A 20,790-nucleotide genomic window follows, 5' to 3' on the forward strand; every position below is an offset into this window, starting at 1 on the left:
AAAAAAAATTGTGAACAACCCCTTTAAAGGGGTTATCCAGCGCTACAAAAACATGGCCACTTTTCCCCCTACTGTTGTCTCCAGTTCAGGTGTGGTTTGCAATTAAGCTCCATTTACTTAAGTGGAACTGAGTTTCAAAACCCCACCCAAACTGGAGACAACAGTAGGGGGAAAGTGGCCATGTTTTTGTAGCGCTGGATAACCGCTTCAAGCTGATATGTGTTGATGAGAAAAAGTTCTTGAAGGGATTTACTCATCTCAGACACTTGATATGCCATAAAGGTAGAGTCCCACCTATGGGTGGATTGAGGGCTCACCGACCCCTTTTGGCCTGTTTGCAGCTTGTTGGAGGTTGTTGGGAAGCCAAAAACAGCTGAAGCCGGTATGTTACATAATTTACATAAAGTCCCATTGGCTTTAGTGGGAGTTTCCCAGACAGAGTAACCCCACAGACTACACCATCAGCACTACTAAATTTTCTCTTCAAAGTTTCTAGAAACTTTTGACGGTTTAAGATTATCATATAACTATATTTCCTGTTATAAAGTACCTGAGCCTTGAGTACTGTCCTGTTCATAGCAGGAGAAGTCACTAGTTAGTGACAACTCTGAGCAGCCGTCATCGTTGGTGGAAAGATGGTCATCAAACAAGATGGATCCGTCTGACTCTAAGGAACCGTGGCTGCTAGATGGGGAGAAGGAGCGATTCTCGGAGGATGGCTGGTAAGTCTCCATTACATTATCCTTCTTCAATTTAGGCCTGGTGAGAGAACATCAGTGTTGGTTACCCCGGCTGTATACCCCATTGGGCACATGTGCCCACCAACAATATCTAGATATAGGAGCTTAATACGCTCACAAAAAATAAGGTACCAAGAATGAAATGTTGGAATGGACAAAACTTGTGTGATGGAATAATTATATATATGATGATGATGATGGAAGGACAGGAGGAGTTCATAGGAAAACTCTGTACAATGGTGCACAGGCTCTAGTACGCTGTTAGGCAACTCTAGCCTGGATACAAGATGAGATACAGTTGGCCACCTCTAGTATGGAGACAAGATGAGATACAGTTGGCCACCTCTAGTCTGGATACAAGATGAGATACAGTTGGCCACCTCTAGTCTGGATACAAGATGAGATACAGTTGGCCACCTCTAGCCTGGATACAAGATGAGATACGGTTGGCCACCTCTAGCCTCGATACCAGATGAGATACAGTTGGCCACCTCTAGCCTGGATACAAGATGAGATACGGTTGGCCACCTCTAGCCTGGAGACAAGATGAGATACAGTTGGCCACCTCTAGCCTGGAGACAAGATGAGATACAGTTGGCCACCTCTAGCCTGGAAACAAGATGAGATATGGTTGGCCACCTCTAGCCTTAATACAAGATGAGATACAGTTGGCCACCTCTAGCCTGGATACAAGATGAGATACGGTTGGCCACCTCTAGCCTCGATACCAGATGAGATACAGTTGGCCACCTCTAGCCTGGATACAAGATGAGATACTGTTGGCCACCTCTAGCCTGGAGACAAGATGAGATACAGTTGGCCACCTCTAGCCTGGAAACAAGATGAGATATGGTTGGCCACCCCTAGCCTTGATACAAGATGAGATACAGTTGGCCACCTCTAGCCTGGATACAAGATGAGATACGGTTGGCCACCTCTAACCTGGAGACAAGATGAGATACAGTTGACAGTTGGCCACCTCTAGCCTGGAGACAAGATGAGATACAGTTGGCCACCTCTAGCCTGGAGACAAGATGAGATACGGTTGGCCACCTCTAGCCTGGAAAAAAGATGAGATATGGTTGGCCACCTCTAGCCTGGAGATAAGATGAGATACGGTTGGCCACCTCTAGCCTGGAAAAAAGATGAGATATGGTTGGCCACCTCTAGCCTTGATACAAGATGAGATACAGTTGGCCACCTCTAGCCTGGATACAAGATGAGATACAGTTGGCCACCTCTAGCCTGGATACAAGATGAGATACGGTTGGCCACCTCTAACCTGGAGACAAGATGAGATACAGTTGGCCACCTCTAGCCTAGATACAAGATAAGATACAGTTGGCCACCTCTAGCCTGGATACAAGATGAGATACAGTTGGCCACCTCTAGCCTGGATACAAGATGAGATACAGTTGGCCATCTCTAGCCTGGAGACGAGACAAGGTGAGATACAGCTGGCCACCTCTAGCCTGGAGACAAGATGAGATACAGTTGGCCACCTCTAGCCTGGATACAAGATACATCTGGATACAGATGAGATATAGTCGCTAATCTCTTACAAGGAGGTACACTACCCAAAAGTAGCCTCTGAACATTTCTGCCTTGAAACAAACACTGTATGAACATGGACCAAGAGCTTAGATTCCTTCTACACAGTTTATCCAGCAGAGATTAGTACGATACTTACCTGTTTTCCAGTGATTCCTCTTCCTGGTTTTTATTCACCTTTCCTTCTGTAAATGGAAAAAAAAAATTAAGAAAAACAAAGAAAAATGTAAAAAAATAACGAAAATTTATATTTTGGTTGCTGGAAAAGTATTTTAGGCAGTTTTTTTTAAATACAGGTGGTATGCAGTTATTTTGTTTGACATCCGGGTCCTATGTCTAAAACCAGTGGTGCACATTTTTGTAAATATACATAATTCAAAAAGCTATATAAGATATATTGGTCTCCAATCACTTTGTGAGGTCACTAGTTGTTTTGGCTTAGAAAAATTTCGTTAGAGGAAATCTGTCAGCTCTATATTGTGCATAGAGCTCAAATGTCAAGGAGCTTGTGCTAAGCCTCAGCATGCATGCCTCCTCCCTCCACCACCCCTCCCTGCCTTGATTGATAAATATAGAGTGCTCAGTTCTGGAAGCCGAGCCCTGTACAATAATTATACAGTGATCACATGACATCCACATGTTGAAATCAGCAGTAAATTTAGGCAGGCAATATCATGATTCTAACAAAGTATACAAACCACTATTTCTTATGAGTTGTACACAATTATTTATCTTTAGGCTATGTTCACACAATTTATTTTTTATAAAAAGAACGGCCATTCTTGTCATAGGAAAATGTGTTGCATTGAAGTCAATGCAAACAATGGCCGTTGCTCTTACAGTGTATTTAACCATGGCCGTTGTTTACATGTCAATTAATTTGGACCGTGCATCGATTTCAATGCAATTTTCAATGCAATAACAGCCGTTGTTCGTACATTGTGTGAACATAGCCTTATTGTGTTATTTTTATCATATAATTTATAGAATAATATTCAAAACTTACTGCTGTTGAGTTTAGTGTTCAGTTTCTTTGCCAGTTGAGTTCCTTGAGATAGATACTCTCGGAAACTCTGTCCCATAAAGTAGTCTATGTCGTTGGCTCGGAGCATCTCTTCAAACGTTTTTATAGCTTCTTCCAGGTGTCGGGTGAGAGCCTGGCACACGCTTTGTCCTTCTCTCACCTTCTGTCGCAGGAACGAGAGCTCGCGAGCCTGCTCTTGAATCAACCAGTCGTATTTTCTGAAATAGGTTGAAAGTAAGTTTTTACAAATGTAAAAGAAAGGGGAAGTTTTAAGCTGTCTTCTAGTTTAAAAAGTGGTGGCATGTCCCTATAGCACCCCATGAACCCTGAATAAGAAGGCAAAACAGGTAAAACAGTCTGTAATGCCAAAGGTCATCTTCTGCCACGAGCCCTTGCCTCTCTTTCCCTGACCACCTCTGTACTTTTGCTTTCTGTGTATTGAACCCATGTTTGACTTGTAGACTGGTTTCACCTGAATCTTACTATGCTGCATCAACCCTCTTGTGTAAATCCTGGACTGCTAAATGGGTATTCCACTGAAATGAAGCTTTTAATATGTTGTTGCTGTGGCGAGGACATAACAGGCTATTCTTACCATTGAGCACTCCCCCGTTGTTTTCCTGCATCATCTTCGGTTCCCAGACTGAACAATCCCGCCTAAAATTCCGAGATTCATCTCGGCAGTGACTACCCGCTCAGCCAATCACTGGCCTTGATTATATCCCGTCTCAGTCCGTGATTGGCTGGGCAGGCTATCACAGCTGAAACAAGTCCGTCTCGGAAGTGGAGGCCCAAACCTTCATCCATGGACCCGAAGATGATGCAGGAGGACACCAGGGGAGTGTTAGGTCCTCCTCTAGGACAGCAACATACTAAAAGTATTATTTAAGTGGAATACCCCTTTAACTTTAAACCTGTGCTGCCTGCCTCAACTTCTGCCTAGTCTTGACTGCAGTCTTGCCTCCTACTCATTACCCTTACTTGAACTTTGACCTTTCTTTAGTTGACCCTTTGGGACCACCCTTGAGCAGTAACCTGGTATCCTCTAGCAGCAGAAGTCCGCTTTCCACATCCTGGAGGTGGATAAAGGTAAAAATCTAGAGAGTACTAGACTCCGCTCCCAAGCTCGGTCCGAATCCAAACCGGTTGAGTAGCACGGCAGGTCCACATCCCTTGTCCTGTTACTCAGAGACTCCACTCCAAAGCTGAATAATATGAATGAGGACCTCTTGCTTCCTCCTCTTTTCAATCTGGCAACAGTTTACCTCCCTCACATCAGTGGATCAAAATTAGGCTATGTTCACACAATGTAAAATAAGTGCGAATATTTTTCGATTGTGTAAACATAGCCTTACCATAATAGAATAGAATATCTTCTATGCATATCAATGATAGTGGGAGTTAAATAGCTACACTTAGGTGTTTCTTAAATGGGAACATAGTCGTTCTTATTGGACAGGTGTCATTTAACGGCAAATAATGGCTGTTATTTTAAGATGCCATGATTTCAACAATATTGGCCGTTATTTGTCATTAAATGACACCTGCCCAATAAGAACGTCCGTCATTTTTCGGTGTGTAAACATAGCTTTAGAGCCCTATTACACCAGTCGATTATTGGCTGTATTCGGTTGACCGGCCAATAATTGTTTGGTTCAATAAGTCATGTTAAAAGTCAACAATCAGCCGATATGCACGATGTCGGCGGATCGTTGTCTTGAACCATGACCTATCACTGTGATAGCGACAGTCTGCTGGCCGTCACTCTGTGTAGTAGGTGTGGCAGCAGTAGACAGTCGCTGACAGACACAATGTTGAGATGTACATGAGGCAATATGGTTTGATTAAAATATATACCAACATCCTGGCGTTGGTTTTAAAATGTAGCCGAGAGGCATTAGTGTCAGCCATAGGTGTGAGGTGCAGCAGCTCCTTTCTCTCCATGTCTGTATTTTACATTTCTCTCTTTTCTGAGTGTTAGCACTCCTCCTGGTAAGACCCATGTGACCCCAATTAGCAGGAAGCACCTGTGCACACATGACTAGTACCTCCTATTCTTCCCATTCTACCTGCAGGAGCAATGGTGAGTAGTAAGACCATGTTCACACTTGTGTTGCTTGGTGACCACTTTTTCCGCCGGTGGCACCTGCTGGGTTTTGGGGGGGCCCTTGGGGTTTGGTCTTGTGACAGTGGGGTTGCAGAGCCATTCTATAGCCTCCCTTCCCTGCTTGTGTTCGCTTTGCGGAGTTGGCGGTCGCTGACAGACATAATGTTGAGATAGTGAAGGGACTCATGTGAACCAGGAGACCTGCACGTGGTACATGGGGCAATATAGTTTGATCAAATTATATACCAACATCCTGGTGTTGGTTTTTAAATGTAGCCAAGAGCCATTGGTGTCAGCCATAGGTGTGAGGTGCAGCGCCAACTTTCTCTCCATGTCTGTATAGAGCAGTAGACCGTCGCTCTCTTCTATGAGCCAGCCGGATGATCTAAGGATCCTCCTGGCAGCCTCTCCCGCTCCTCCCTGCTCAATGTCTGTGTATGTTATGGAATAGATAGGGAGAGGGGAACAAAGAGCAAGCGAGTGCTGACCTGACAGGTCTGCGCTCACTTGCTCCTCAGTATCAGGCCCTGTAATATGCTCCTTAAAGTGTAACATACTAAACTTCCTATTATTTAAATGGTACAGTTAGTTACTCACCCAGGACTTGTGGCTGGCTGAAGGTGGCACTGAGTTCCTGCATCTTTTCGGAGATGGTAGAGATAAGATTCCAGTCTGGATACTCTTTTGGTTAGTTGCTCTAAAACCGAGTGAGAATGATGTCCAGTTGTATCGGACTGCCAACCCTCATCTTCCTCGGTGGCGCTGTGAGATTTGGAGGATGGGCTACTCCGGCTCTCCAGATGTTGCACCAGCTTCTGGGACGTCTGCAGTTGGCCCTTCAGCTTCTTCACGTGCTGCTTTAGCACATTGACCTCTGATTTCTGGTCAGTTTGCCAAAAGTTTGCCTTGTTTTTGGTGGGTGTCATAGGAGCCCAGTATTGGTAGTTAGAGTCCTTCTCGGCCATGGGGTTGACTTCAGTAAACATGTCCTCATCCTCTTCACATTCTGTAAAAATGATATGTGTTAAGTGCATGATACAACCTCCCTACCTGAGGATACCTATGTCTTATGTTACTAGAGAAATGGATAGCGTTTAATTGTCATGGTATCATAAGGCGGTAGAGGACAGATTGGTCGTGTACAGTAGACTGACCTGGACTGGTTGTTTCTTCTCGATCTATTTCATTTTCACTCTTTCCACAGGTTTCATAGCCAAGATCCTGAAAGTCCATGTGGACTTTACCGGTATCATACTTCATCAGGGGTCCATCTGTAATAGGAAAATGAAGCGTTAAATCACTATGCAGCAGTATGAACATAGGATTTATACGTATATCATATATAATAACAGAAATTCTATAAAAATATAATTATTGCCTACTCAGTTGGCAGCACCGTTGTGTAGCTCTCACTTAAAGCATTCAGAACATACCTATGTTGCCTGTGTCTGTGTTTTTATTTCCGTAAAAAAAAAAAAACACCTTTATGCAGGCAGTAAGTAGTGTCAAAGAGGCGGAGCCTAATATTCCCTTGGCCCTAGCCTTGAGTCTCTGCTGTAAGTCCGCCGCTTGCATAATCAATTATATACAATGTGCTTACAAGACAGTAAGGTGTCGCAGTCCAAGGGGCCAGGAAACAATAGGCTCCGCCTCTTTTACACTATTCAAATAAAAAATTAAAAATTTTTTTTTGTTAAAATAAAAAAACAGACACAGGCATGTTCTGAATGCATTCGCTGAGATATATGCAGCAGTGCTGCCAGCTTGGTAAGCGATCATGGAGTCACAGATTCTCTTTAAACTGATGCTGGGAGCTCTGGCCTGTATCTTCCCATAATCGTGAAACACATGAATGCCCCCTAAAAGGAAAAAAAAAACAGAGCATGTTTGTGGTGTTTGGGTAATGGGTAAAGCTTTGAAGTTTGTTTACTACTAGAGATGAGCGAACCGGGTTCGGGTCGATCCTAACCCGAACGTTCGGTATTTGATTAGCTGGGGCTGCAGAACTTGGATAAAGCTCTAAGGTTGTCTGGAAAACATGGATACAGCCAATGACTATATTCATGTTTTCCACATAGCCTTAGGGCTTTATCCAACTTCAGCAGCCACCGCTAATCAAATGGTGGTCCAGACTGTCAGTACCGCCACCCAGACTGTCGGTACTGCCAGCCACAGAAAGGGGAAATGACCCAAGCATGGTGTAACTGATGTGTAGGTGCTTGAGCAATAACCACTGAGTGCCAATAAAATGAATAAACTCTTCTTTACTAAATGAACACTTTAGCATCCAAGCAGACAATAGACCTTTGACTTGACTGGACTAGATCTGCGCTGAGAACTGCAGAGGTAGAATAGCAGTGCTGAGAAGTAGTTCAGAGAAGTGGAGAGGAGTAGGTCGTGAGAGTTCAAAGTAGTGGAGTACTGTAGTACTGTGCTCTGCCGGAACTTAGAAAGTAGAATACTTGAGAATACTTAAGAGAAGAAGAATACTTGTGCCCGTGTTTCGACCTTTGTCGCTATACCACCTTATGCCCTGCAGTGTGGGATGACCCGTCCTAACAAGGTCTCACAAGCCCCAGTCCTTGGTACCTGAGTTGAGCAAGGTGTCCAAAGTTATCTGGTTTCACCTGTGCTGTGAGATAGAGTATGTAGGCTCTTAGCTGCTTTGCTCTATCCGGATCAGTTCCTCTGCTTTAGGATACTGTCCTGCACTTTTAGAGACGTTCAACGGCGTGGGTTGGGATGATCCCTGACTTGTCCGCTTTGGAGGTGTTTAGCACTGCATCTAGGTAGAAGTGTTGCTTTGAAGAAGAAAGTCTCTGTGTCCTTCTTGAGCGTCTGTACACTACAGCTGGTCTGTCCCAGACGGGGAACTTGGCAGAGCCAGGCTCCTGGCTAAACTCTGCAGAAGACTCTGGCTTGTGTGTCTTGCCTCTCTGAGAAACAGATGAGAACTAACTAGTGTGGGTCTAAACTTCCTCTCCCCATGTGACAACTTCCTACAGGGTGTGTAACAGCTCCTGTGAGTGGTGGAGAAGAGAGTGCGAAGAGAAAGGAGGATAGAGATAGGTAAAGGAGAAGGATAGCTCTCATGGGTATGCAGATCACAAACAAACAATAACCCCTTGTTCACTACAGCTGTGCAATATCAGGTACAAATACATATACTAGCGACACCTAGTGGCAAAACTTAAACATTACTTCATTACCACTTGACTTTGAGTTACAGGTGTTCAAACTAGCAACACCCGTGGTAGGACACCAAATGCACACAAAACACAGCTGTCAGTCACTAAGTAGGACCACCCACTGGACTCCTAAGCCCAGAATGAGCAGTGATATAGATAAATACATTACATCCTACATGGTGTATTTCTCAGCTCCCGCAGCACTGAGTATAGTACAAACCTAACTGGGATCCACTTCGACTTTCACTCAATGAAACTGATCTGTTTCGAGGCGGAGTGTCTATTCGCACATGTTGCGGACACTTCTGAATACCGTTCTGTACCGAAAGACAACTGGCTGCTGGTCTATGGTCATCCTACAGTGAGACATACAAGTATACACATAAGGTCATGTATATAGTATATACACAATCCTTCTATACTGGCACTATTACCATGTACTATACTGTACATACCATTGAATAATATCTCCCAGGTGCCGTCTTCCTAGGAATCTGGAATTCTTCCTTTGCCGGATTCAATGCACTTAAACTTCTCTTGAGCGATGTTTCTCTTGTCTGGCCTGTAATAGCGTTATGTGCTTCCATCTCTATATACTTATTTTCTTTGGTGTTGGTGATGGAGTTCACGTTGTTGTTTCTCTCCAGGCATCCTGCAATGTTTTGACTCTTGTCATCCGAGTTTATTGGCGCTTTTCGCTTTCTCATCTCTCTTGTCATCTCCGCTCCTTCTCCCATCTCCATTGTACCCATCCACTGTTCCATTGTTCCACATGCTTTTTCCACACTTAGGTTGAACTTCGTCTGTTGACTCAGGTCAGGTGTCACATGTCTGCAAATAACGAAAAGGAATGGAAAGGTATAAAACAACACTTGTGCTGAATAAGGGGAACATAAGTTGCTTTGGTGGGTCTGCAATAATTGTAATCCTATTAGGACTCTCTTAAAGGGGTTGGCCATAGTAAAATAGTTCAGGGTACAGTATTAGTAAGGGCCCTATTGTACCAAACGATAAGTGGCCGTACTTGGCCGATCACCGGACGATAATCATTTGGTGTAATAGATCATGTTAAAAGGCAACGACTAGCCAACATGCACAATGTCAGCTGATCATTGTCTTAAAACATGACCTATCAAAAGGACAATGACGGCGATGGTCTGCTGGCTATCACGCCGTGTAATTCTATGAGCCACCTGGACGATCTAAGGATCGTCTGGGCAGCCCCTCATGCGGACCTCCACTTGTTTGTGCGTGTAATAGCAAAGACAGCGAGGGAGGAACGAGGAGCATGCGAGCACTGACCTGACAGTTCGGTGCTCGCTTGCTCCTTAATATGGGGCAGTGTAATACGGCCCTAAGTGTACTCACTGTATATAATGACAGCAGCTCCCTGTGTACCTCATAGAGCTAAAATCAGGCTCCCCATCTCCGGGCTGTGCTGTCCTGTGCTGGTCCTGTGCATAAGATGACTGAGCATGGAGGAACATGTGATCATGGCCCGTGCTCAGTGTTCAGCACTGAGCCTGTATATGCCTATAAAGGACACTGGGGGCGGGGCATGGTCACATGCTCCTCCATGTCGGCCATCTTATGGACAGAATCACTACAGAATAGGACAGCAAACCCTGGAGGAGGGGAGCCTGATTTAACCGTATAGGGTACACAGGGAGCTGCTGTCAGTAAGGGCCCTATTAACTTTCAAAATCTAAATCAACAGGGGATGTGATATAGAGCAATTTTGTTTAGTTATCATGAGAAACACAGGACTTCCTGTGTTTAGTCTCTGAAAAAAAGAGACTAAACACAGGAAGTCCTGGTCATCTGAGCGCTCACAGAGGAGGCAGTCTTGTCATTGATGAACACATTGAGTCGTGACTCTCTGTACAAGCCAGGACTTCATGTGTTCAGGCTTTTTTTTCTCCAACCAGCACCAAACTAAAAAGCTTTAGGAGACTGGACCTGGATTTCTGGTAAGTGTAGCTTTGTCTTAAAGCGTGATAAAAAAAAAAAAAAAACAATGTAAATTGCAAACTTGCTTTATATCACATCCCCTGCTGATTTAGATTTTGAGAGTTATAATGACAGTGACACTTTAAAAACCAGCGCCCACCGGCCGCACATTGCTACGTGTAAAAGTAATGCACGCGGATGACAGTGTAAAGTAAAATAATAAAGATTATACTTACCTCTCCACGCTCCCCATGTCCTCCTGGCATTTCTCCACTCACTGCAGCCACCTCTGAAGCTTATGAATCTGTCTTTGAAGTGACAGGCCGCTCAGCCATTCACTGACCTGTCACTTCAGAGACGGGTTCAGACACTTTAACGAACTGGCAGGAGGATACCGGGGAGTGTGGAGAGGTAAGTATATACATAATTACTTTCTATATGCAGGAAGTGCTGCACAGATATCGCTAACAAAGCTTGTGCAGTCCTTACTGAACGATCATCAAGCCATTTAATAGGCTCTGTAAGCGAGTGACCATCTAGCAGAACAGTACTTGATTACTGCATTAACCGGGCTGTGTAAGTACTGTGAGTATAACTAATACTGTACACTGAACTATTTTTACTTTAAAGTGGGTAATCCCTTTAAGGCAGGGCCTGATAGGCTGCTTTTAAAAATAAATAAATAAATAAAATCGCATTGCATTGTGTAAGAGCACCCTAATAACTAATGGATGGACATGACATGCAGTATTTAGAGTAAATGATACCTCATGTCAAGTGCTGAAAACTTCAGAGCACTTTTAAGCTCAGATTTGTGACCATGCAGCTCTTCTTCTACCTTGTTCTTTTTGCTGATCAAATGTTGAAGCTCATTCTTTAACTGTGAAACATAAAAGACACCAGAATGACCATAAATAGATAATTACCAATACCAAATACCAAAATACAGGTTTTAATAAAATTGTTATATTTACATGTATAGATATAATCTACATTAAAATTTACATTAGCCGATCGATACTGGCTCGGGGATCCAGGTGGCGTAGTCCTTTTTTGAAACGCGCCCAGTTCCCGCACTCGTCGCTGTTAGTTTCCTGTGCATCGGGCTGTCGCTATGCACTGGGGGCTGGCCATTTGCAACATCCAGGAACATCCAGTGTTAGTTGTATCCCCCCACCAATATTTGCAGACTGGTCTAAAGATGAACTCTGGACCTATTTTTAGACTTTTTTTTTTATTCCTCCTTTGTAAGTTTTATGTTGGAGGGCAATTTTTTTTTCTCTATAGGTCTTTATTAAAAAGTTTGACTTTTGCCGTTGAAAAAGTGTACCTTTACATTTGCAGTCTCTTCTGTTTGCTGTGGACTCTGTTTTCTTTCTCTGCTCTCTCCTCATTTAGCCTGGGTAAGCTGTCCTGCAAGGATTTTCTCCCCCCTGTCCACAATCTGAGCTGGTATGTAGCCCTTTCTCCTCTTTGCTTTTATCTCTAACACTGAGGGAGACATTTATGAAATGTCTGCCTGAGGCGTATGCCAGGGAGAAGGTGCAGATTCGCCCTTTCTCCCTGGGTATGACAAGGCCGGGAGGAGGCGTGGCCTCCTCCTGCGCCTCATTTATCTTGATTTACGCCTGCTCACAGGCGTAAATCATGACCAAATCTACACCTGCTGGAAGCAGGTGTAGATTTAGTACACCGGGCGCAGGTTCAGGCACCCGGCTGACCGCATTCACTAAGAGGCGTGCGGGGCCTAATATAAGACCGGCGTCTCTAGGCTGTACTGCCCTGCTCTGTTTTGTTTCTGTCCATAAAATGGCCGACATGGAGGAGCATGTGACCATGCCCTGCCCCCCCAGTGTCCACCATAGGCATATACAGGCTTAGTGGTGGACACTGTTGGGCGGGGCATGGTCACATGCTCCTCCATGTCAGCCATCTCATGGAAAGAAACACCACAGAGTAGGACAGCACAGCCTGGAGGAGGGGAGTCTGATTTTAGCTTTATGAGGTACACAGGGAGCTGCTGTCAGTATATACAGTGAGTACAGGGAGCTGCTGTCAGTATATACAGTGAGTACACTTACTAATACTGTACACTGAGCAATTTTACTATAAAGTGGCCAACCCCTTTAATGATGTACTTAAAGGGGACATCCCAAAAATTGCGGTCTGTTCTCTAAAATAAGGCCTTCTTTTTAACCTTTTGTATATTTTGACAAATAAGGTCACCTAAAGTCCACTTCTGACTTTAAACTTGAGAGTCTTAGGTTTTTCTACACCAGCTTGGCCCAACAAATCAACATAGTCTGAGCGGTGGTCTTTACCTTCTGCACATCTTCTTTCATCTTTTCATTACTTCCATCTCCTTTAGGTTCAGTACATTGATTTGTTCTCTTCTCAGCGCTGTTTTTATTGTTACTTGTACCTATGATTGAATATCAGAAGGTTAAGGAGTAACAGGGTTTAGACTCCACGCAGGGTTTATTTTTTTATACTAGAGATGGCCAGTGGGGTGGGTTTGGCTGACACTATAATGTGTATGGGGGGGCCTCTTGGCTCTCCACTAAAAGATGATATCGGGGGAGATAGGGGGCGGGCGTGATGGATTTTACTGCTCAACCATTTTGTTTTAGAAGAAGTAAGCCAGAATCAGGCTGCGACTTACCCTTTCCAATAAAGAACACATGAATATTCAGACATGTCAAACGTTCATGTGTGTGGGGAGGCTGAGAGAGATAACCGTCTTAGGCTGGCCAGGTATCATGGACAACAGCTCGGCAGCCACAGATTGGGAAAATTCAGAACGCAATTTTGGTGCCTTTCTCTATGTTTTTAGTTATAATAAAAAAACACCTTTATTCTGGCTATGAATAGTGTCAAGGAGGTGGGGCCTATTGTTCCTTGGGCCCTAGCACCGCTATGCCTCACTGCGCTGACAGTGCACTCATTGATTATAAGTAAGAGTTCTATATCATAACGACATGGGCAGGTAGCTGATCCAGAGATAAAAGAAATGTCTCTAAGCTGATGGCTGTTTTCAAAGTTATAAAATCTAGTTTTCTTTCTAAGCTCAAGTGTCATAGAGGTGGAGCTGAGTTTTAACTCAATTACTTAGGGCAGGGAGAGTGAGGGAAAGAAGAGAAATGGAATTGAGAAACTGCACTTCAGCACAGCCCCTACAACACATCAGGCAGCTTACTCAAGCAGAATGTTGTTCTATGTGTGAACATAAGGAGTGGCACTTCTGGTTATTATAAAATGTCCAAAAGAACACTTCAGAGACACCATCAGAGTCTCAACTTAGTGAGCTAGCCAGACCTTCCTCCGGGAAGGAACAACCAAGCCAAGGAATGTCCCCAATTAAGGAAACCACCTAAGCAAGATATCCATCCACAGACAGCTGTTTTGGGGTATTTGCCCCTCATCAGTGTGGAGTAGGATTCTGGCTACTACATTGAGACTCTGATGGTGTCTCTGGAGTGTTCTTTTGCATATTTGATTTCCCGGGGGCAATGTCCTAGAACACTGACTTTGAGACACGTGATGGTGTCTCTGAGGTGTTTTTGGTTGATCTCCCTGAGGTCAACCAGCGCCCTTTTGCATTATAAAATGTCACCAGTTTATGCGTTCTGTTGGCCACATCTGTGAGCTAGTGGGTGGAGACTAGCTGTTATAATGTCTCACATACATTTAACAGAGGTTATCATGTTCTACTCTCTGTAGCACACCCTCAGAAGCAGCATCATGAAGGACATTGTAGAGCAGTACTGAGCAGTGTAAGCTGTGAATCCATCACAAGGAGAGACATAGGTTAACTAGATTTGTTCTGCTTTCTGCTCCTGGCTCTGCAGACTCTCCACCTCCTTCATCCTTTCATCCTGTATTTCCACCAGCTACTCTTCCTACTTAGGCTACATTCACAAGTCCATTTATTTTTAAGGATGAAAATCTGGATCCTCTATTTTTTATCAACATCTGTGCATCTGTATTGTGTTCCGCATTGTTATCCATTTTTTGCGGATCTGCAAATAATGGTGTAGTGAAGAAAAAAAAGGGGATGGCAAAAATGATGTCATTAGCTGTCCCAACCACCAGAAAAGGTCACATGGTCGTCTGGGGGGTATTTTGCAGTCATTTCTATCCTGTTTGCTGAAAGTACAGTAGTTATCCACTGCAGTTTTTAACTTCTCTCTATTGGTAAAACATGGAGTTTTTGATGCAGCATGATCCTGTCATTGGAGCTCCTTTGCTGGCTCATCTATCTGCATTTTGTTCAGCGTCCATATCTGGAAGCTAAAGCAAGAGGAACCAGGAGGAGATTTCGGATCCACCCCTTGATGTCTTTGCGACCTTAAAGGGGTTATCCAGCGCTACAAAAACATGGCCACTTTCCCCCTACTGTTGTCTCCAGTTTGGGTGGGGTTTTGAAACTCGGTTCCATTGAAGTAAATGGAGCTTAATTGCAAACCACACCTGAACTGGAGACAACAGTAGGGGGAAAAGTGGCCATGTTTTTGTAGCGCTGGATAACCCCTTTAAAGGAGCTTGGCGATATCATATAAAATGGATCTGTGATGCAGATGTTTTTGCGGATTGTACTCTCCAAAAATGTTGCACTCTCCATAGACTTCTATTAAGTTTTCCATTCCGCAATTATGGACCGTATTACAACCTGTTCTATTTTTTTTTTGTCATGGATTGCGGATGCGCAAATTTACAGGATGTATAAATAGATCCATTGAAATTAATGGGTTGAAATGGATTCTGTGTTTCCTGTTCAGTGGAAACGGATGAAAAATACTGACGTGTAAACGTAGCCTTAAAAGGGTATTCCGGAAAAAATTCACTTTTCCCCTATCAACAGGACAGAGGAAAAGTAGGATCCGACCCCTGAACCCCCTGGCGATCTCCGGATCGGACCCTGCCGGCTCTGTTATGAAAAGAGTGCTGGGTCAGCACGTGACCCGCCGCTCTATTCATTCCTATGGAGGGACGGAAAGAGCCAAGTACTTTGGAAGAGAACTGTACTCGGCTCTTTCCGTCGAGCCATAGTTAAAGAACTCTGTGCCACAGGATATTTTGTTGGTTGATTAACTGACAAAGTTTGATGTTGGTAGGGTGTTTTTTACTTTGTAAAGGTACGTTCACACCTACCGGATCCGCAGCATGTATGGGACCCGGCCCCTTTAACCCCTGCACCACCGGCCGAAAACCTGCCCGCCCGCAGCCCCGGCCCCCCGTCCGTCTGCACCGCCGGCTGCCCTCGCTCCTCTTCAGCCAATCAGGGCTGCCGTGCACTGATTGGCTGAAGAGGAGCGAGGGGAGCCAGGAGCTTCACACAGCCGCGGCACCGAGCTGGTAATGTATGCTCGGGGTGGCCGGCAGTGCGGGCAGACGGGGAGGCTGGGGCTGCGGGCGTGCAGGCTTTTGGCCAGGGGCGCGGGGGTTAAGGGGGCTGGGGCCCATACATGCAGCGGATCCGCTGCGTGTATGGGACCCATTTAAATTCACAGTACTGGATCCGCAGCGGATTTCGCTGCTAACTCGCAGCGACAAATCTGCTGCGGATCCGCTAGGTGTGAATGTACCCTAAACCTGCCATGGATACCATCTCTTTCATTAATAAATGTTTCAATAGCAGTACAAGGAAGAGGTTGGTGGGATTCGTCTGGCGCAAACACCCCTTTTGGAACACCGGCCACGTTTCCCTGTTCCTTCTATGATTGAAGAGAACACCTGGCACTGGTGTGAAGTCAAATTCAGGCTTTTGATGCAACGCGTTTTGAGGGTGCAATCCCCTCTTCATCATGGTATAGGTAACAAACAACAATCTTTTATAGTAAAACAGTAGTGGATGTCATCCACTTTGGAGAATCGGAAGATGGAAGGCAGCATCCCCCGTTGATCCAGAGCGCTTATTAGAGTCGTGCCTAATTGTGTACGACCCACCTCAGGTGAGCGTGCATTCGCGCACACATGCATGTTCCTCCAAAGTGTGTTTTGACCTGCACATGCAGCGCCGTTTGTGTTTTTTTCTCGTTGCATATACAATAATGAATGTTTCTTAGTCTGCGTTTACACAGAAAGATGTATCTGACTTTTGATTTTGGAAGCCAAAGCCAGGAATGGATTTGAAAAGAAGAGAAATCTCAATCTTTCCTTTATGACCTGTTCCCTGTTAAGAGTCTGTTCCTGGCTTTGGCTTCAAATATCTGACAGATAAATCTTTCTGTGTAAAAGCACCATAAGGCATGATACCTCTGGGCAGATGTAGCACTATTGCACATCTTCTCCATTTTAGATGATCCAACGCCTTGTACAGCACTGCGCACGTCCACCTACTGAGCTGAGTGCTGGTGGACGCACATGCTCAGTCACTCACTCCAAAGTAAAGTCCCTGCCTCTTATCCTTTGCTTCCTACCATGTACCTTTTATAAAGGTCAGAGCCCCATTTTACAGAAGCAAACGTACCCAAGGTTGACTCATCTCATTCTCGAGATTGTGTTGGTCCTTAGTGGTCGGACCCCCCCCAATCTCACAGTTATGCCCTATCTTGTGCATATAGATATGGCATAACTACCCCAGGTGGGTATACCCCTTAAAGGTAGGAAGTAGGTTGATGGTTAAACAGCCATTGACTGCACATAGAGAGAAGGTAATGTTCTAGTAAGTCTCCACCCTTGTACAGCACGTCAGAGTATTACTTACCTCGGTCCAAGCTGAACTAACCTTACTATATACACACGCTTTTAGTATAAAAGTGAATATTTTTGGATCTGTATTGTTTAAAAAGTTATCAGCGCTTCAGCTTAGCGTTACAGTTTAGTGAACCAAACACAGCACACACACATGCACATGTCATTAGTTTATTACAGTCTTCACCAATGCATTATGGGTCATATCATTTGAGGTCATAAAGGTTGTGGTCGGGTACAGTATGCGTTGCTGCCTATGTTCATGGTAGAAGCCATTATAATTGATCTGTTGTACTGTATGTTGGATCCTAAGGATTCTGGACACTGACATATAGGACAGGATCTGTTCGGGTTCTGCTGTGGTGTCCATTTTCTGATGGCAAAATGAGCGCTACATATTGAGATAGCAGCAGTATTATATAGTAGTAATGGAAAATCCACAGCACTCCTCGATGAAATCAAACGTGTAGTATTATACAGCTAGACGGGAGTGGGGAGGAGTTTGTGAGCTGATAGGTGATGATGTCATCCTGTAGTTCACAGGTAAAGTCAGCTGACCCAGGACAGAACACTTCCTCAGATACACAAACCCATGTCATGTTCTGGTCATGTGACCTTGTTACAGTACTGAACTTTATGGTTGCTGCAGAGCTAGACTGAAACAGATGGCACTGTAGGAATAGTGATGGTGAGTGTGCATTATATGGGCAAAAATTAAAAAAAACTGGAGTGCTGATACTGGAGTGAGCTGTCACCCCCTTTCCAGTTCTCAGCCCCATTCTTAAAGTGTCACTGTTGTTAAATTTTTTTTTGCAGAGATCAATAGTACAGGCGATTTTAAGAAACTTTGTAATTATAGGTTTATTAACCGAAAAATGAATTTTTATCATGATGAAAAAGCAGTTTGAAGCTCTCCCCCCCTGTCTTCATGGTTTTCCTATGAAGAGAGGGAGATGAGGCACCAAAACAGGACAACAAAGAGTTAATTTACAGCTACATCACCGGGCTCTCTCCTCTGATGTCACCACTGACCTTTCTAACCTCTGAATAGCACTCTGAATAGCTCCTCTGCTGTGTAATCCTTTGGTCTTTGCTCTCTGCTGGTGACTTATCTCCCTCCTCCTCCCTCCCCTCTCCATAGCTCAGACAGGATCCGACTGATGAAAAAGAGTCGAGATTTCCTGATTCTGAGCAGTGGATGACAGAAAGGAAAGGAGGGGGGACCTGGGGAAAGGCTTTTTAAATGCATATAATGGCATATTTGCCTAATAAACCTAATTACAAAGTTTCCTAAAATCACCTGGACTACTGATTTCTGCAAAAAAAAAATTTAACGACAGTGACACTTTAAGCTTATATTCCGGACATTTCATATCTTACCGTATAAAGGATTTTTTGGTGGTCTCTCCCTTCAAAAATGCATGTTATTATTGGTGGAAAGTGCAGTAGAGGCAAAGCCTAACAGCAGTGGTGCCCCATGTCTCCGCCCACATCGGTGCCATAGGCCCTGCCCCTTAGTGAAATCATCCCTGTCTAGGCCCCACCTCCTCTGCAGCCGTTGAAAGGGGCCAGCCTAGAGTGAATGGGGCCTAGGCCTTTAGGTCAGACCATTTCAAAGGCTGCGGAGGGCACGGGGCCTAGATGCTGATGATGTCACAGAGGGGCGGGGTCTACAGAGCTTATGTGGTCGGAGATATGGGGCACCACGGCTGATAAGCCCCACCCCTATGGCACTGTTCACCAACAATAACATACATAATTTTTGAAATCCTTTATATGTCCCGAATATAAGTTTAAGAAGGGTGCTGAGGACTCCTTATATAGAAAGGCGGCGGCAATATTACTTTAAAGTACACTTTAAATAGATAACCTAGTATTATGGAACAATTAAACACAACACAGCATGTAGATAAAAAAAACTTTATTTAGCCTAACAGACAAATTGTGGAGCATAACTAGAAGTTTACTAAACTGTATCAAAATAATAATTACATTTAAAAATTTCTAGAATCCACACATTACAGCTAAGTCATCTAGAATCGGTCAGTCCGTTAGTAAATCCCTATTCAGCAGTATTTGTTAGTGAAAGTGCTTTTTGGAATGTTAACCGCCACCAATGCCGAAAATCAGTGCAATAAAAAATAAGTTAAAAAAACACCAATCCATACGAATTAGAAAGCATGCTTGTGAGGAAAAGTCAAACACCCTTTATCCGCACCTCCAAAACAAGCTGGAACCTTGCTGTCAGACTGCAGGGCCACTAGCTGCTCCATTGTCCTCATTAGGGCCTCTTCCAGTTGGCCTCTCAGGGCCTGTGCCGCTAGCAGCTCATTGTGGAGGGCTGAAGTGGAACTGAAGCTTTAAAACAAATAAAAATATTTCAGGAGGTTTATTAAATGTAACAATGGACAAAATATTCTAGACTAGCCAATAGAGTATTGTGCACTACAATCAATGGGGGTCATTTATGAAATCTGCGCCCCTGGAATACGCCTGGGAGAAGATGCAGATTTGCCCCCTTCTCCCTGCCATAGGTCAGCCGTATCCTCCGCTCACCAGATTTACTGCTCGCAGGTGTAAATCATGGCAGATATGTACTGTACACCTGTTGCATTGGGTGAGCGGGGGATATGTCCCCTAATATGTATTCCACTTCCTACAGCAGTTTATTATCTTAAATTAGACTGTTCAATGCAGAATATTGCACAATGGATGGGCAACTTTAAAACAAAAAAGATTTGTAGAAGGGGGAGGGGCATTCACACGCATCCATAATTGCGGCTCGTAAACAGAGACAATGTGCTACAGATTGGAATTCAAAACTCATGGTATCATCATTCATTATTATGTCAATTCTTTGGGTGGATGGTGGAATCTGCTGGAGCATAGAACGGAGTCTACGGCACGGCAGCGGAGCAGCGGAATCCGCAGGATGTTATCTGCACGGATTCCTTAGTGTAAACATGCACTAAAACTTCACGCTACTGTACTGTACAATACACACAGGAGAGCCACAAGTTGCAGAACTAAAACTTCCATCATGAACTGTCAGTAGGACATGATGGGGTGGTTGTAGTTCTGCAACACTTGGAGACCCACAGTCTGCAAAACTACAACTCACAGCATCAACTAACAGCAGGGCATGATGAGGTTTGTAGTTCTGAAACACCTGTAGAGCCACAGGTTGCTCAACTACAACTCCCATCATGCCCTGCTGACAGTCCATGCTACGGTTGTAGTTCTGGAACCTGGAGAGCCAAAGGCTGCAAAACTACAACCCTCATCATGATCTGTCAGCAAGGCATGATAGGGGATGTGGTTCTGCTACCTAGAGAGCCACAGAGGATGATGGGGGTTGTAGTTCTGCAACCTGGAGAGCCACAGTCTGCAAAGCTAAAACTCACACCATGAACTGTCAAGCAGGGCATGATAGGGACTGCAGTTCTGTAACACCTGAAGAGCCACAGGTTGCAAAACTACAACTCCCATCATGACCTGCTGACAGTCCATGCAGGAGGTTGTAGTTTTGGTCGCATT

The 20,790-nt window shown here is 44.4% G+C and overlaps 1 protein-coding gene across 3 annotated transcripts in view; it reads right to left on the reverse strand.

Moving 5' to 3' along the window:
* Positions 1-20,790, reverse strand: part of PDE4DIP (phosphodiesterase 4D interacting protein) — a 73,580-nt gene that overhangs the window by 3,875 nt on the left and 48,915 nt on the right. For all 3 annotated transcript variants that reach the window (XM_069967387.1, XM_069967385.1, XM_069967386.1), the window contains 10 exons: positions 19,472-19,611; positions 12,882-12,982; positions 11,328-11,440; positions 9,066-9,441; positions 8,831-8,966; positions 6,577-6,693; positions 6,020-6,428; positions 3,298-3,533; positions 2,431-2,476; positions 551-759 (listed from right to left, as the gene is read on the reverse strand). In XM_069967387.1, the coding sequence (XP_069823488.1) occupies positions 551-759; positions 2,431-2,476; positions 3,298-3,533; positions 6,020-6,428; positions 6,577-6,693; positions 8,831-8,966; positions 9,066-9,441; positions 11,328-11,440; positions 12,882-12,982; positions 19,472-19,611 (1,883 nt within the window). The remainder of the gene's footprint in view (positions 1-550; positions 760-2,430; positions 2,477-3,297; positions 3,534-6,019; positions 6,429-6,576; positions 6,694-8,830; positions 8,967-9,065; positions 9,442-11,327; positions 11,441-12,881; positions 12,983-19,471; positions 19,612-20,790) is intronic.

Source organism: Dendropsophus ebraccatus, chromosome 4, assembly GCF_027789765.1.
Source record: "Dendropsophus ebraccatus isolate aDenEbr1 chromosome 4, aDenEbr1.pat, whole genome shotgun sequence".
In the NCBI taxonomy this organism is placed as follows: domain Eukaryota; kingdom Metazoa; phylum Chordata; class Amphibia; order Anura; family Hylidae; genus Dendropsophus; species Dendropsophus ebraccatus.